Here is a 13,981-nt window from a genome sequence, read left to right as displayed (position 1 = left end):
ACTTTGGTGGCAATTGTTAGCGCCTTTATAAAGATCTGCCAACCCACCCTCCACTGGGGTCTGTTTTCCAGGCCTTTCTCTCCCCTTTGGAGGACTGCTTCCTCTCACCCTCCTTGAAAATGGCCTCTGGAATGGAAAGGCCGCACGCAGCGATGAGGGTTCTGAATTGTCTCGGAGGTGGGCTCTGCTGAGCTAGCCGTTGGCCACTTAGAGGGGATAATTAATACAAAGCATTGCCTAGCTAAGGGCTGCTTAGCCAGCAAGGATGATGGCTGAAATGCTTTAGCCCTTCGTCTTTAATTCCGCTTCAAATCTTTCTTGCTGAAGAACAGCTCCTGTGACCCTTAAACTCTGGTAATCGATAGGTTTGCGAGCAGAATACAATATCTAAGGCAGGCTCCAGGCGTTGAAGCAAAAATTCTGGAAACAAAACCCCTCATTTAAAAAAAAAAAAGTTTCTAATCATCATTATTGGAAATGTGTATATTCCAGTGGAGGGCCCGCATTACGGTTACCAACCTCCAGGTCAGGTGTGGCCAAACTGTGGCTCCACAGCCCCATTGACGAGGTATGCAGCCTTGAGCTTCTCAAAAGGAGAACGGAATAAGAATGGGATAGAGTTAATGTCTGCAGTTCACCACTTCCCCAGAAAGATTCAAATAATGCCAGATGGGTGGAACTATGCATCCAGTGTGTTACATTCATCTGGTTTGTTAAACGTGGATTAAGCTATTTACATCCATTTTTCAGGTCCCTTCACATTTGACATGCAGCCAAATAAAGAAATAAAAGCGCTAATGAGAGATTTATGCCTACCGCTAGAGGGGAAGCAGCAAGGTCCCATGGGATTGCCCATTGTTTGGACCCAGAGAAAATTCATCTGTCTCTCATTGGACAACCTTGATCTTAACCTGGTTTTCAATGGGTAATGGTTAAAAAAAAAAATCACTGGCTATCCTGAGCTTTTTTGCATTGACCTCCACTCAGTCCAGATATCCCAAGAGGTTCCATAGTGTTCTGGGCTTGATGCAAGAATTGAGTCTCTTTTTGTTTAAGTTTTGAAGGCATGAGGCTGTCATTTTGGATGCTGTGGATCATGATCTTTCCCTGTATCAATTTTGGGGGAGGGGTTCATTCTAACGGGTAGTCAGGGCTTTTTTGGTAGGAAAAGCCCAGCAGGAATGCATTTGCATATTAGGCCACACCCCTGACACCACCATTGTTTTGCACAGGGCTTTTTTTTATAGAAAAAGCCCAGTAGGAACATTTGCATATTAAGTCACATCCCTGACACCAAGCCAGCTGGAACTGCTTCCCTGTGGCTTCCTACACAGAAAAAGCCCTGTTGGTAGTTTGACGTTGGCTTGCAGCTGGAATTACATTTCCTGTGCTTTTCTTGTTGTTCAATGTTACATTGCTGCTGGAAAATCCAGTCCTTTTGTTTTGTTTTTGTTGTTTCCTCTGGGCTGCTTGAATGAGCAACAGTCCTCTTGGGCAGGAAGCATCGGGTATAGCATCCTTCGGCGAGGCAGAATCCTCAGTCCTCCCATATTCGCTTCAAGGGGTCAATGGGTAGCTGCTGTCTTTCATCGTCACCCGGGGACCAAACCGATAAAAACAGCAGTTTACCCACCACGAGGGCCGCCAGTGCAAACGGTATAGTTTTGTGGCTTAGAATGTACTGCAGCTTAAACTCTTGCTATCGGAAAAGGCATGTGCGAACATGGTGTTATAATTAACATGAAGTTGACGTTGCTTCTTCTCTGGCCCATAGGTCGGCGTAATAGGAGAGGAAGAGGAATGGGTGACTCTGTGCGAGGTGGAGAAAGAGTCGGATGCTCAGACGCTGGAGATCCCAAACCTCACACCTTATACATATTACAGGTGAGAACAGCTGGTAATTAACTGCCGTGCCTGACAAGGCGGTCCGTGGCGACAAGGGGCAGCTTTCGAACTCGCCAGCAGCTGGCGGGTGGCAGAAGACGATGAGGACAATTTACACCTCGGCGACTGCTGTGCTTAAATGGCCCCCCTCCCCCATTCTCCGGCGCTTGATGTGTTTTAATTGTCACCTTTGCATGGAAAAATAATTAATCAATCTGGAACTGGGGAACGAGGTGTGTAAAAGCGCATCACTAAATTGTGCTGGGGAGTAACTCCACGCGTCCTGATGCGGAGAGTTTGTCTTGACGAAAAGTTGCGTGCCGGTTTAATTAAAATTGATCTGGTTTCGTTTGTGTGGAAATGGTGCTGGAATTGGAAGAGCCCTTATATCACATGGGCTACATTCTGTAACTTGAGTCATTTCAAAACACTCGCACGCTTTCTCTCTTTTTCTTTATACTTCGCTAAACTCAGTAATGTTACAGAATTAATTCAGTCTGCCATGGACTTCACTCTCCTGTCGTTTGGGGGGTGGGGGCTTCAAACTGGTTTTGGATAGTTCTACTGACTTAACTGGTTTTGGATAGTTCTACTGACTTAACCCCTTTCAGTCTTCTCCTGGTCGACGTTTGAGAGGCACAATTTAAGTCAGGCCTTGTAGCTTCTAGAATAATCAAAACTTGTAATTTCTAGCATACTCAAGCCTTGAAATGTAGGCCATCCTGCTGTAAATCCTAAATCCTCACCAGATCTTTAGTGGAGGAAATCCTCAAGCAACAGAGGCCTATACTTAGCGCTGGTGGTGAGCAAGGCATACCCGTTGGCATCACAGGAATTCCAGGGTTCCTGTGCTGAGGCCAGTGATGACAAATCACCTCTGCATGCCACGTGCCTTGAAAACCCTACGGAGGGGGTGTCAGACATGCGGCCCGAGGGCCAAATCAAGCCCCCAGATGGCTCCTATCATGCCCCCAAGCAACTGGCTATCATCTGCTTCTTTCTCCCTCTCTCTTGCTTCCTTCTGCATCACAGCTTGCTTTGCCACGTTTGCTCAATCTCACAGGAGCTACAGAGCAAAACCTCTATTTTCTCCATTGGCTGAGGCTCCTCCCTTGGGGAGGAGGGGGGGAGAGCTTGCTTTGCCAGGCTCTCTCAATCCCACAGCAGAGCTACTGAGCCAAGTCTCCCTTCTTTTGGCTGAGGCTCCTCCCCTCCTGGTCCCCTGGGGGAGGAAGGGAAAAAAACCAGAGCTTCCTTTGCCTAGTTCCCTGGATCACACGGGAGAGATGCAAAAAGCTTTAAGACCAACGAGGGCTAATGTTTTAAGCATGGTTTTAACAAAAAACAAATCTTCAAATTGTGTTTGTGTCCTTTATAAAGCTTATATCTTTGCAAGCTTACGTTACATTTTATGACGCTTATGGCCCAGCCCGACAAGCTCTCATTTATTTCAGATCCGGCCCTCATGAGTTTGACACCCCTGCCCTATGGGTCGCCATAAATAGGTTGCAACATAACAGCTTACTTTTCATCTTGACCTGGATGGCCCAGCCTAGCCTGACCTGGTCAGATTTTAGAAACTAAGCCGGGTGAGCCATGACTAGTATTTGGCTGGGAAACCTCCAAGGAACACCAGGGTTGCGACACAGAGGCAGGCAATAGGAAGCCACCTCCGAACATCTCTTACCTTGAAAACCCTACAAGTCTTTTCAAGGCAAGAAAGTGTTGAACTCATTTGTTATGAGAGCTGGATCTGACATAAATCGTGAGACCTTGTAGGGCCAGGCCATGTGTGTACTTATTTAAGATTAGGAAGCAGAGAGATAAACTTTTTAAAGAACCCAGACAAAAGAACCCTTAAAAAAAACCCCTTAAAATAAAACATGCTTAAAACATTAGCACTCGTTGGTCTAAAAGGTGCTTTCTTTGTATGTCTCCCGTGAGATCCAGGGAACTGGGCAAAGGAAGCTCTGGCTCTTTCCTGCCTTCCCCAGGGGACTGGGAAGGGGAGGAGCCTCAACCAATGGAGAAAATCGAGGTTTTGCTCTGTAGCTCCTGTGTGATTGAAGGAAGCAAGAGAGAGGGAGAAGGAAGCAAGCAAGAGCCAGTTGCTCAAGGGCCTGATTTGGCCCCCGGGCCACATGTTTGACACCCCTTGCCTACAGGGTCACCATAAGTCAGTTGTGACTTAACGCCACTTTCCCCTGCCACCAACTCAATGGAGTTATAGACTCATCACACAGTTTCTCAACAAAAATCTTGTTGCTGGCATTCTACCCTGTTTGTCCTCCGTCGCACGGATATCAGCTTAGCATTGTCTCTTTTGATGAGAACTTCTAAGCGAGCCTGCTCTAGAATAAGACGTCGGGGAACGTGGGCTGAAGAGCTGCCGCGTTTCTGTTTTAGGAAGTACGCAGCTCATTGTGTCTGCGCGGGTGACAGCACAGAGTTGCCTGTGAGCAGTCAGAAAGAAACCTTTTAAGGCGAGTAGGTTCAGCGACACTTGCTTTGTGAGCCAAGCAACAGTTTCAGACAACGGGCGAGGCATATGTTCAACTACGTTCAGTCGCGTACTTAACTTCACCAGAAAGGTGGGCTTGTGTTAAGTGGGAAAGGGGAAGCAAACAACGACGTAAGCACTCCACAGAGGAGAATTAGAGACAAAGAAGAAGAAGATATTGGATTTATAGCCCGCCCTCCACTCAGAGTCTCAGAGCGGCTCACAATCTCCTTCATCTTCTTCCCCCACAACAAACACCCTGTGAGGTGGGTGGGGCTGAGAGGGCTCTCCCAGCAGCTGCCCTTTCAAGGACAACCTCTGCCAGAGCTATGGCTGGCCCAAGGCCATTCCAACAGGTGCAAGTGGAGGAGTGGGGAATCAAACCCGGTTCTCCCAGATAAGAGTCCGCACACTTAACCACTACACCAAACGTGTGAACCTTGGGTCTGCAGATTGAAAGGTGGCATGCCTGTACTTTTTTTCCTAGGCCAGGAGGTTCATGGGTATCCATCTTCTGATGGACTGCCTCCTCCCACTGAATCCAACCCTGACTCGTAGCCACGGGGGGCCTGTGGGGGCACTGCCCCCGACTTCCAGGCAGGGGGCCCCTCTTTTGCCATGGCTGAGCTGGTGAAGCATCATCAGTGGCAATTGGAGCTGAGAGAGCTGAGCAGGGTACAGCTCACTGCAGCAGTAGAAGCAGCAGGCAGAGGAGCGGGAGGTGGAGGAAGCCGTCTGCAATGGGCCAGGGAGGTGGGATGGATGGAGCCGGTTTAAATGATAAGGACGTCCGTCTGCCTCAGCCATAGGCCCGGTGGAACAGCTCCGTCTTACAGGCCCTCCGGAATGGTAACAAATCTGGGAGGACCCGAACCTCCACAGGAAGCTGATTCCACCAGGTCAGAGCCAGGGCTGAAAAAATCCTGGCCCTGGTCGAGGCAAGCTGGACGTCCCTTGGGCCAGGGATGGTCAAAAGATGTTGGCTGGCCAATTGTAATGACCTCCGGGGCTCATATGGGGAGAGACGGTCCCACAGGTATGCCGGTTCCAGGCTTTAAATGTCAGTACTAAAACCTTGAAGTGGATCCGGTACTCGATTGGTAGCCAGTGCAAACTGCGCAGCATCGGCCGACTGCTCGCCTGTACAGGTGATTCAGACAGCAATCGTGCTGCCGCATTCTGCACCAGCTGGAGCTTCCGGATCAGCCTCAAGGGCAGGCCTGCATAGAGCAAGTTAGTAGTCTAGCCTGGAAGTGACTGTTGCATGGATCACTGTAGCTAAGTCCCAAGGTGGAAGATAGGGCGCTAGTTGTTTGGCCTGCTGAAGATGGCAGATCATGCAACAGCTGTGACCTGGGCCTCCATAGAAAGGGTGGCATCCAGTATCACACCCAAGCTCCTCATCTTCTGAGTTGGCACAAGAGATGCGCCATCCAGAGTGGGGAGCCGGATGCCCGATCTTAGCCCCCCCCCCCCGACCCAAGTATAGGACCTCCGTCTTGGTTGGATTAAGCTTCAGCTGGCTCAATTGCAGCCAACTGGCCACTGCTTCCAGTGCCCTGATTAGATGGTCTGGGGCAGAGTCTGGGTGGCTGTCCATCAACAGATAGAGTTGGGTGTCATCTGCATACTGGTGACAACCCAGCCCAAAACTTCTGGAGATCGGGGCAAGGGGCGCATATAGATGTTAATCATCATCGGTGAGAGAACGGCTCCCTCGGAACACCACACTCTAGTGAGTGATGCAGGGAGGTCTGCTTGCCGATCGCCACCCTTTGTCCCCGACCACGGAGAAAGGAGGAAAAACACTGTAAGGCAGCCCCCTGGACTCCAATGTCGGCAAGGCGGTGGGTCATTAGATCATAGTCGACCGTGTCAAATGCTGCTGAGAAATCTAAAAGTAATAGCAGAGCTGACCTGCCTTGATCCAGATGCCTTTTAAGGTCGTCTGTGAGGGTGACCAGAGCAGTTTCCGCCCCATGACCAGGACAGAAGCCAGGGGTCAAGGACAGATGTATCTTCCAGGAAGGCTTGAAACTGCTCCGCCACCGCTTTCTCAATTATCATAATAATAATAAACTTTTATTTATACCCCGCCCTCCCCGCCTAGGCAGGTTCAGGGCGGCTAACAAGACATGGTCTGGGGAACATATGGAGAGAGGCGGTCCCTAAGGTAGGCAGGTCCTCGACCAAATAGGGCTTTAAAGGTGATGACCAGCACCTTGTAACAAATCTGGTAAACAATTGGCAGCCAGTGCAACTCCCGCAGCCCAGACTGCACATGTTCCCACCGAGGCAGTCCCAATAGCAGCCTGGCTGCTGCATTTTGCACTAACTGCAGTTTCCGGGTTCGGTACAGGGGCAGCCCCATGTAGAGGGCATTACAGTAGTCTAACCTTGAGGTGACCATTGCGTGGATCACTGTTGCCAGGTCGCCGCACTCCAGGAAGGGGGCCAAGTGCCTTGCCCGTCTAAGGTGAAAAAAGGCGGACTTGGCAGTAGCTGCTATCTGGGCCTCCATTGTCAAGGAAGGCTCCAGTAGAACTCCCAAGCTCTTAACTCTGCGCACTGCTACCAGTTGCGCCCCGTCAAAAACTGGGAGAGAGACCCCATTCCCTAAACCGCCGCGACCCAGGCAGAGGACCTCTGTCTTCGCTGAATTCAGTTTCAACCCTCTCAGCTTAATCCAATCTGCCACGGCTTGCAACGCTCTGTTCAGATTTTCTGGGGCATTACCATCTTGCCCAGAAACGGTAAATTCAAGACTGGGTGATAATTGGCTAGGACCAGTGGGTCCAGAGATGGCTTCTTCAGAAGCGGGCGAACGACTGCCCCTTTAAACTTAGCCGGAAATACCCCTGATGACAGGGATAGATTAACAATCTCAGCTAAGGGCCCCTGAATATCATCCTCACCTACTTTAACAAACCAGGATGGACATGGGTTCAGAGGACAGGTGGTGGGCTTCACTGCAGCCAAGATCCTATCCACATCCTCCTGAGAGAGATGAATTGTATAAAGAATTAGAAATGGGTGTGAGCTGTGCCAGAGGACTGGCTTTGCTCAGAGAGAGAGGAGTGTTGCATTCAGTTTAATAAATCCATTTCCTCCCCCGTCTGGAGCTGCAGTGATTACAACTTCCTTTCTCCCTGTTCATGCCCACACCAAGTCCAGGAGTGGACTAGAACGGTTTAAAATCTTGGCCGGGGTTAAAGCAACACCACTTCCTTCATGAAAGAACAGAAGAGAGTCCAAGAAGAGGGAAGAAGCATTTTAGCTGACTTTTACTGACTTATTCTGCAAACCGATGCTTAAGTTCACGTTTGTGGATTTCTTGGCTTTGAAACCTGCCCACAACTTTTGAATTAAGGCAGATTAAAAAAAAAAAATTAAACCCTAACAATAGATCACTTTACAGCAGTTATCGATAGATCCAAATAGACAGCCGTGTTGGTCTGAAGTAGTGGAACAAAATAGGAGTCGATTTCACCTTTAAGACCAACTTAGTTTTATTCAGAACCTAAGCTTTCGTGTGCACGCGCACTTCTTAAAACGTCTGAAGAAGTGTGCATGCACACGAAAGCTTACTTTCTGCATAAAACTAAGTTGGTCTCAAAGGTGCAACTGACTCCTATTTTATTCTAGCAGTTATCGATGTTTTCTATATTTAGAAAGTGTTATAACCTTTGCGTCTGAGCAAAGATATTCTCAAGGAACAGTTCTGCCTGTTCTTGCAGTGTTTTATCAGCAAGGGACTCTTTTTTCTTCTTTTTTGCGGCCCTGTTCCTCAGAAATTAAATGTTAACTTTTTTCATGCACTTCCAACCTCTTGAAAGCTTCGCTTGCTGAACTTCAACTCAACAGGCTGCTGAGTAAGGTCACTGAGGGGTGGATGGAAACCCTGGTAAACTGAACTGGACACATGTCTTAATGAGACATCTATAATCAGGTGGTTTTGGACTGCCTAAGTGGCATCTTTTGACCCCTCTGTCCTGTATGACAGGTGAGTGAGCTCTCATCCCCACAAGACACCTTGCCTAACATAACATAACATAACATGAGAAGAGCTCTGCTGGATCAGACTAATGGTCCATCTAGTCAAGCATCCCATCCCACACAGTAGCCAACCAGTTCCCCTGGAGGGACAACAACAGGGCAGAGAGGCCAAGGCCTTCTCCTGAGAAGAACATCAGAAGAGCCCTGCTGGATCAGACTAATGGTCCATCTAGTCCAGCATCCCATCTCACACAGTAGCCAACCAGTTCCTCTGGAGGGACAACAACAGGGCAGAGAGGCCAAGGCCTTCCCCTGAGAAGAACATCAGAAGAGCCCTGCTGGATCAGACCGGGGGTCCATCTAGTCCAGCATCCCATCTCACACAGTAGCCAATCAGTTCCTCTGGAGATCCAAAACAATAGAGTCCAAGGCCTTCCCCTGATGTTGTCTCCTGGAACCTAGGATTCAGAGGATTAGTTCCTCTGAATGTAGAGGTTCCCTTTAAGTCACCTTGGCTAATCGCTGCTGATAGACTTATCTCCATGAATCTATCTAATTGCCTTTTAATGCTCTCTATGCCTGTGGCCATCACTACATCCTCTGGCTGCGAAGGACAGAAAAGACCCTTCCGGAATGGTGCCGCTGAATGGAGCCTCTCACCAGATCTTGGAAGCTACGCAAGGTTGGCCCTGGCTCATTTTGGGATGGGAGGCCACCAAGACTGCCAGGGTCACGATGCAGAGCAGGCAATGGCAAACCACCTCTGACCATCTCTTGCCTTGAAAACCCTAAATGGTCGCCATAAGTCAGCTGAGACATGATAGCAGTAACAGCAGCAAAGTTGCAAAACCCTACTGAGCTCTAGGACTTTTTTTGTCGCAGGAACTCCTTTGCATATTAGGCCACACCTCCCTGATGTAGCCAATCCTCCTGGAGCTTACAGTAGGCCTTGTGCGAAGAGCCCTGTGAGCTCTTGGAGGATTGGCTACATCAGGGGTGTGTGGCCTAATATGAAAAGGAGTTCCTGCTGCAAAAAAAGCCCTGCTGAGCTCCCACCGTGTATGCCTCTGGAAGCTGCTTCCCAAACAGGACTTGGTCCATCTCACCGGCACTGTTCTTTGGTCCTCGGGAAACATCTCCCACCCGCTGCTGCATGCTGAGGCATCTCGTCTTCTCCGTCACGCCTAGACTTGGCACAACAGATTTAACACAATGAAAGAAGGGGTGTCGTGGGGGGGGGGGGGTGAGAGATATAAAGCACTAATTATGGGATCTCGTCTGCGTCTTTTGTCAAAATGTGATTCTTTTCTTCGTGCCCTGTCAGTGTTTGGGAAATTAATGGAGCTGGGTTTTTTGTTTTTTGCTTAATGTGTTTCCCTTTAATGCACTTCTCTAACGAGACGGGGGAAGATAGACTTAATAGCATTACAGAAGCTTTATCAAGCTTTCTGCAGTGCCTGTCTTTAAATGCCAGAAATCTGGCATTTCCTGGGGGGGAGTGTTGAGTAGCCAACGTGCCGCGGCAAGAAATAATCTTCAGCAGAAAGGCCCTTCCATCCTCTGTGACAGGTGGGTGTGCCTTAATCCCCACAAGACATCTTGTCTTCAGACAGGAAGGACATTTCTTTGGGAATGGGACCGTAGTGTGAAGCCTCTTACCTGAAAAGGGAGGAATTGGAGGAAATTGGATCAGTTTTAATTCAAGTGTTTGTATTTATAAATCTACCATCCGTCTACCCTCAGGGGATCAGTCTGTTTAGGTCTTTGAAGCTAATCTTTAGGGAAAGGTGTAATAATGACTGGAACCCAGAGAAATACTTAGCTTTGCTTAAGATCACAAGAAGAGTCCTGCTGGATCAGACCCATGGTCCACCTAGTCCAGGATCCTCTCTCACACAGTGGCCAACCAGTTCCTCTGGAGGGCCAGCAACAGGGCAGAGGGGCCGAGGCCTTCATAAGAACTTAAGAAGAGCCCGGTTGGATCAGACCAATGAGGGTCTACCTGGTCCATCATCCTGTCTCACACAGTGGCCAACCAGTTCCTCTGGAGGGACAACAACAGGGCAGAGGGGCCGAGGCCTTCATAAGAACTTAAGAAGAGCCCGGTTGGATCAGACCAATGAGGGTCTACCTAGTCCATCATCCTGTCTCACACAGTGGCCAACCAGTTCCCTGGAGGGACAACAACAGGGCAGAGAGGCCGAGGCCTTCATAAGAACTTAAGAAGAGCCCGGTTGGATCAGACCAATGAGGGTCTACCTAGTCCAGCCTCCTGTCTCACACAGTGGCCAACCAGTTCCTCTGGAGGGACAACCACAGGGCAGAGAGGCCGAGGCCTTCATAAGAACTTAAGAAGAGCCCGGTTGGATCAGACCAATGAGGGTCTACCTAGTCCATCATCCTGTCTCACACAGTGGCCAACCAGTTCCTCTGGAGGGACAACAACAGGGCAGAGAGGCCGAGGCCTTCCCCTGATGTTGCCTCCTGGCACTGGGAATCAGAGGTTGACTGCCTCTGAATATGGAGGTTCCGCTCAGTCACCATGGCTCGTAGCCACTGATAGACTTATCCTCCATGCACCTGTCTAGTCCTCTTTTAATGCAGTCTTTTCCTCTGGCCATCACTACATCCTCTGTGTGGAGAACGGCAGAGCCACATACTATTTGCTGGCAGCAAGTTTTTGGGATTGGAGAAAAAGGGAATAGGCATAGCTGTTCCAGGATTAATTTCATTACGAGAATTACTCCTGACCCTTGATAAAACTCCATTTCGTTTGTCAGAACAGCTGTTGGCCTGCGGAAAACTTGGAGAATATCATACAAGCATTTTTCAGTCTGCTGGGGGGGCTGGTGAAATTGCCGGACTTTTATATATTTTTGTACACCCGAGAACCCCTTTTGGAAGACTTTACAGCCTCAATGTATAGGTCGAGAAAGAGTGCTCGGTTAGAGATGTATTTGTTTTCTATGGTTTCAATATCTTGGTGACTGATCACCGTGCACACGGGTCGTTTTGCAGAACAATAGGTGGTGGAGCTCATTAGCATAACTCATTAGCATATGCCGCCTCCCCCCTCCAGCCAAAAGCAACCCAATGCAAGAGAGGAGAGCCCCAGGCAAGTGAGGCCTGCTTGGGCTGGCTGGAGATGCAGCCAGCCCAAGCAGGCCTCGCTTGCCTGGGGCTCTCCTGCCCCCTCCCCCTGCAGTCAAAAGGCCAGCAAGCCACCCGCCGCCCAAAATCACATAAGAAGTGGAGAAAGGATGGTGCAGGCTTCTCCATGGGCTAATGAGGGCTGGTGGGGGTGGGGCAAAGCTCCTGGTGGCTGGCTGGCTGCTCTCCTAATCCAGGGATTGTTATGCAGCTGCATGTACTATTCAATGGAAAAGGAAGATAGGGAGGAGGAGGGGGGTGTCAGAAGAGTTCAAGAGTGCAGTCCTATGAGCTCCTGCTGAATATGAGGCCTGATAATACACCTTTACGTGTACTACATGTCATTACCTATTTTGTTCCCAGCGAGATGCCCTTTCTGCTTACCATACTTACTGGTGACTCGCAGGGCCCGTTTCCATTTTTTGTTTCTTCCAACGGGGGATTTGCAACCCTACCCCTGGAGAGCAGCTGTCAGTCCAAGTAGGCAATACCGAATGTGACAGACCAAGGATCTGACTCTGTATAAGGCAGTTCCATGTGTTCGTGTGATCTCTGGCACCATCACCGTTGCAAAATTCGAGTTCCAGCTAGAAGTCACCATGACTAGTATTAAGTTTGTACAGGGCTTTTTTGGGGGGTGGGGGGATAGCCTGAGCTCCTTTACATATTAGGCTACAGACCCCTGATCTAGCCAGTCCTCCAAGAGCTTACAGTAGGCCCTGTAAGAAGAGCCCTGTGAGCTCTTGGAGGATTGGCTACATCAGAAGAAGAAGAAAAAGATATTGGATTTATATCCCACCTTATACTCTGAATCTCAGAGTCTCAGAGCGGTCACAATCTCCTTTACCTTCCCCCCCCCCACACACACACACATACAACAGACACTCTATGAGGTAGGTGGGGCTGAGAGAGCTCTCACAACTTCTGCCCTTTCAAGGACAACTGTGAAAGCTATGGCTGACCCAAGGCCATTCCAGCAGGTGCAAGTGGAGGAGTGGGGAATCAAACCCAGTTCTCCCAGATAAGAGTCTGCTACCCCAAACTGGGGTGTGGCCTAATGTGCAAAGGAGTTCCTGCTACAAAAAAAGCCCTGAGTTTGTACATCTGTTTGAATCTCTCCTATAAATTCTACATTTTTGTGAGTCTCACCATTATTATGGAATAGACCAGGAGATGCCGCCATTTTTTTTATTGCCAATTTGTGTTTATGAGGCTGATCAAGGACTCCCAGGCATTGGTGCTCCACACCCCATCCCTCCTGACCCTCTCTGAATGGTGTGCTTGTACCTTTCTCTGCTCTTCAGGTTCAGGATGAGGCAGGTGAACATCGTCGGGCAGAGCCCTCTCAGCCAGCCATCTCGCATCATCCAAACGCTCCAGGCACCACCGGACGTTGCGCCAGGGAGCGTGACCGTGCGCACGGCCAGTGAGACCAGCTTGTGGGTCCGGTGGGTGGTAAGTGTGCTGACGGCTTTATTTGAATTGTCTACAAAATGTATACCCCGCCTGGCTGCCCTTACGAAGGGGTGTCAAGTCAGTCAATGCTTAAAAAACATTCACAACAAAAACAAGTTTTTAAAAGTCGTTAAAACTAAACAAAAACATGTTATTAAGACAATTAAAACCAAACAGATATATATGTGTGTGTGTGTATAAATATATATAAAGACAACAGGTAAAACATAGGGCAGGAATGGTTTCGTGCCACATCCAAAAAGGTCCTTTCATGGTTTGCCACCTGTGCATTCTCAGAAGGTGAGACACCCAAAGTAGATCCCAAGCTATGGAGGGCTTTAAGGTCTAGACCAACATATTGGGATTATGCCTGCAATCAAATTAGAATCCAGTGTGGATGGTCTGAGACTGGAGTGACTTTGACCCACTCCGGTCAACATCCGCACTGATTGAACTTTCTGGACACTCTTCAAAGGCAGCCCCACATAGAGAACACTGCAGTAATCTTTTTTTTTTTGTTTCGAACAATTTTATTATTAACATATGGTAATAAATTTCAATTTCTTGCATCATTAATAATTACTTTTTTATCTATCCCATATATTACCCCTCCCCCCCGTTACTTGACCCCCCCGCTGGTGTTATATACTTAAAATCTTAATATTAAAGGTACCCTTAATTAGTAAGAACCAAATTTAATATCCTCCTCCCTCTTATACTTAGTCATTATCAAAAATTGTCCAATGTCCTTTTATTTTCTACTCTTTTTCTGTGTATCTTTTGAACTTTTTCCACTCCATCTTAAATACTTCTAAATCATAGTCTCTTAAGGTTCTTGTTAACTTGTCCATTTCACTCCATGTCATCACTTTTACAATCCAATCCCATTTCTCTGGTATTTTTTCTTGCTTCCACAACTGCGCATACAATGTCCTAGCAGCTAAGAGCAAGTACCAGATAAGAACACTGCAGTAATCTAATCTAGTGGCAACCAGG

The 13,981-nt window shown here is 48.5% G+C and overlaps 1 protein-coding gene across 1 annotated transcript in view; it reads left to right on the top strand.

The window, feature by feature from the left end:
* Positions 1–13,981, top strand: part of SDK1 (sidekick cell adhesion molecule 1) — a 936,924-nt gene that overhangs the window by 722,543 nt on the left and 200,400 nt on the right. The window contains exons 25-26 of the mRNA XM_060260466.1: positions 1,775–1,884; positions 12,835–12,985. Coding sequence (XP_060116449.1) covers positions 1,775–1,884; positions 12,835–12,985 — 261 coding nt within the window. The remainder of the gene's footprint in view (positions 1–1,774; positions 1,885–12,834; positions 12,986–13,981) is intronic.

Source organism: Heteronotia binoei, chromosome 20, assembly GCF_032191835.1.
Source record: "Heteronotia binoei isolate CCM8104 ecotype False Entrance Well chromosome 20, APGP_CSIRO_Hbin_v1, whole genome shotgun sequence".
In the NCBI taxonomy this organism is placed as follows: Eukaryota; Metazoa; Chordata; class Lepidosauria; order Squamata; family Gekkonidae; genus Heteronotia; species Heteronotia binoei.
The sequence above is the reverse complement of the archived record's forward strand: the minus strand, read 5'-3'. Positions and strand labels throughout refer to the sequence as shown.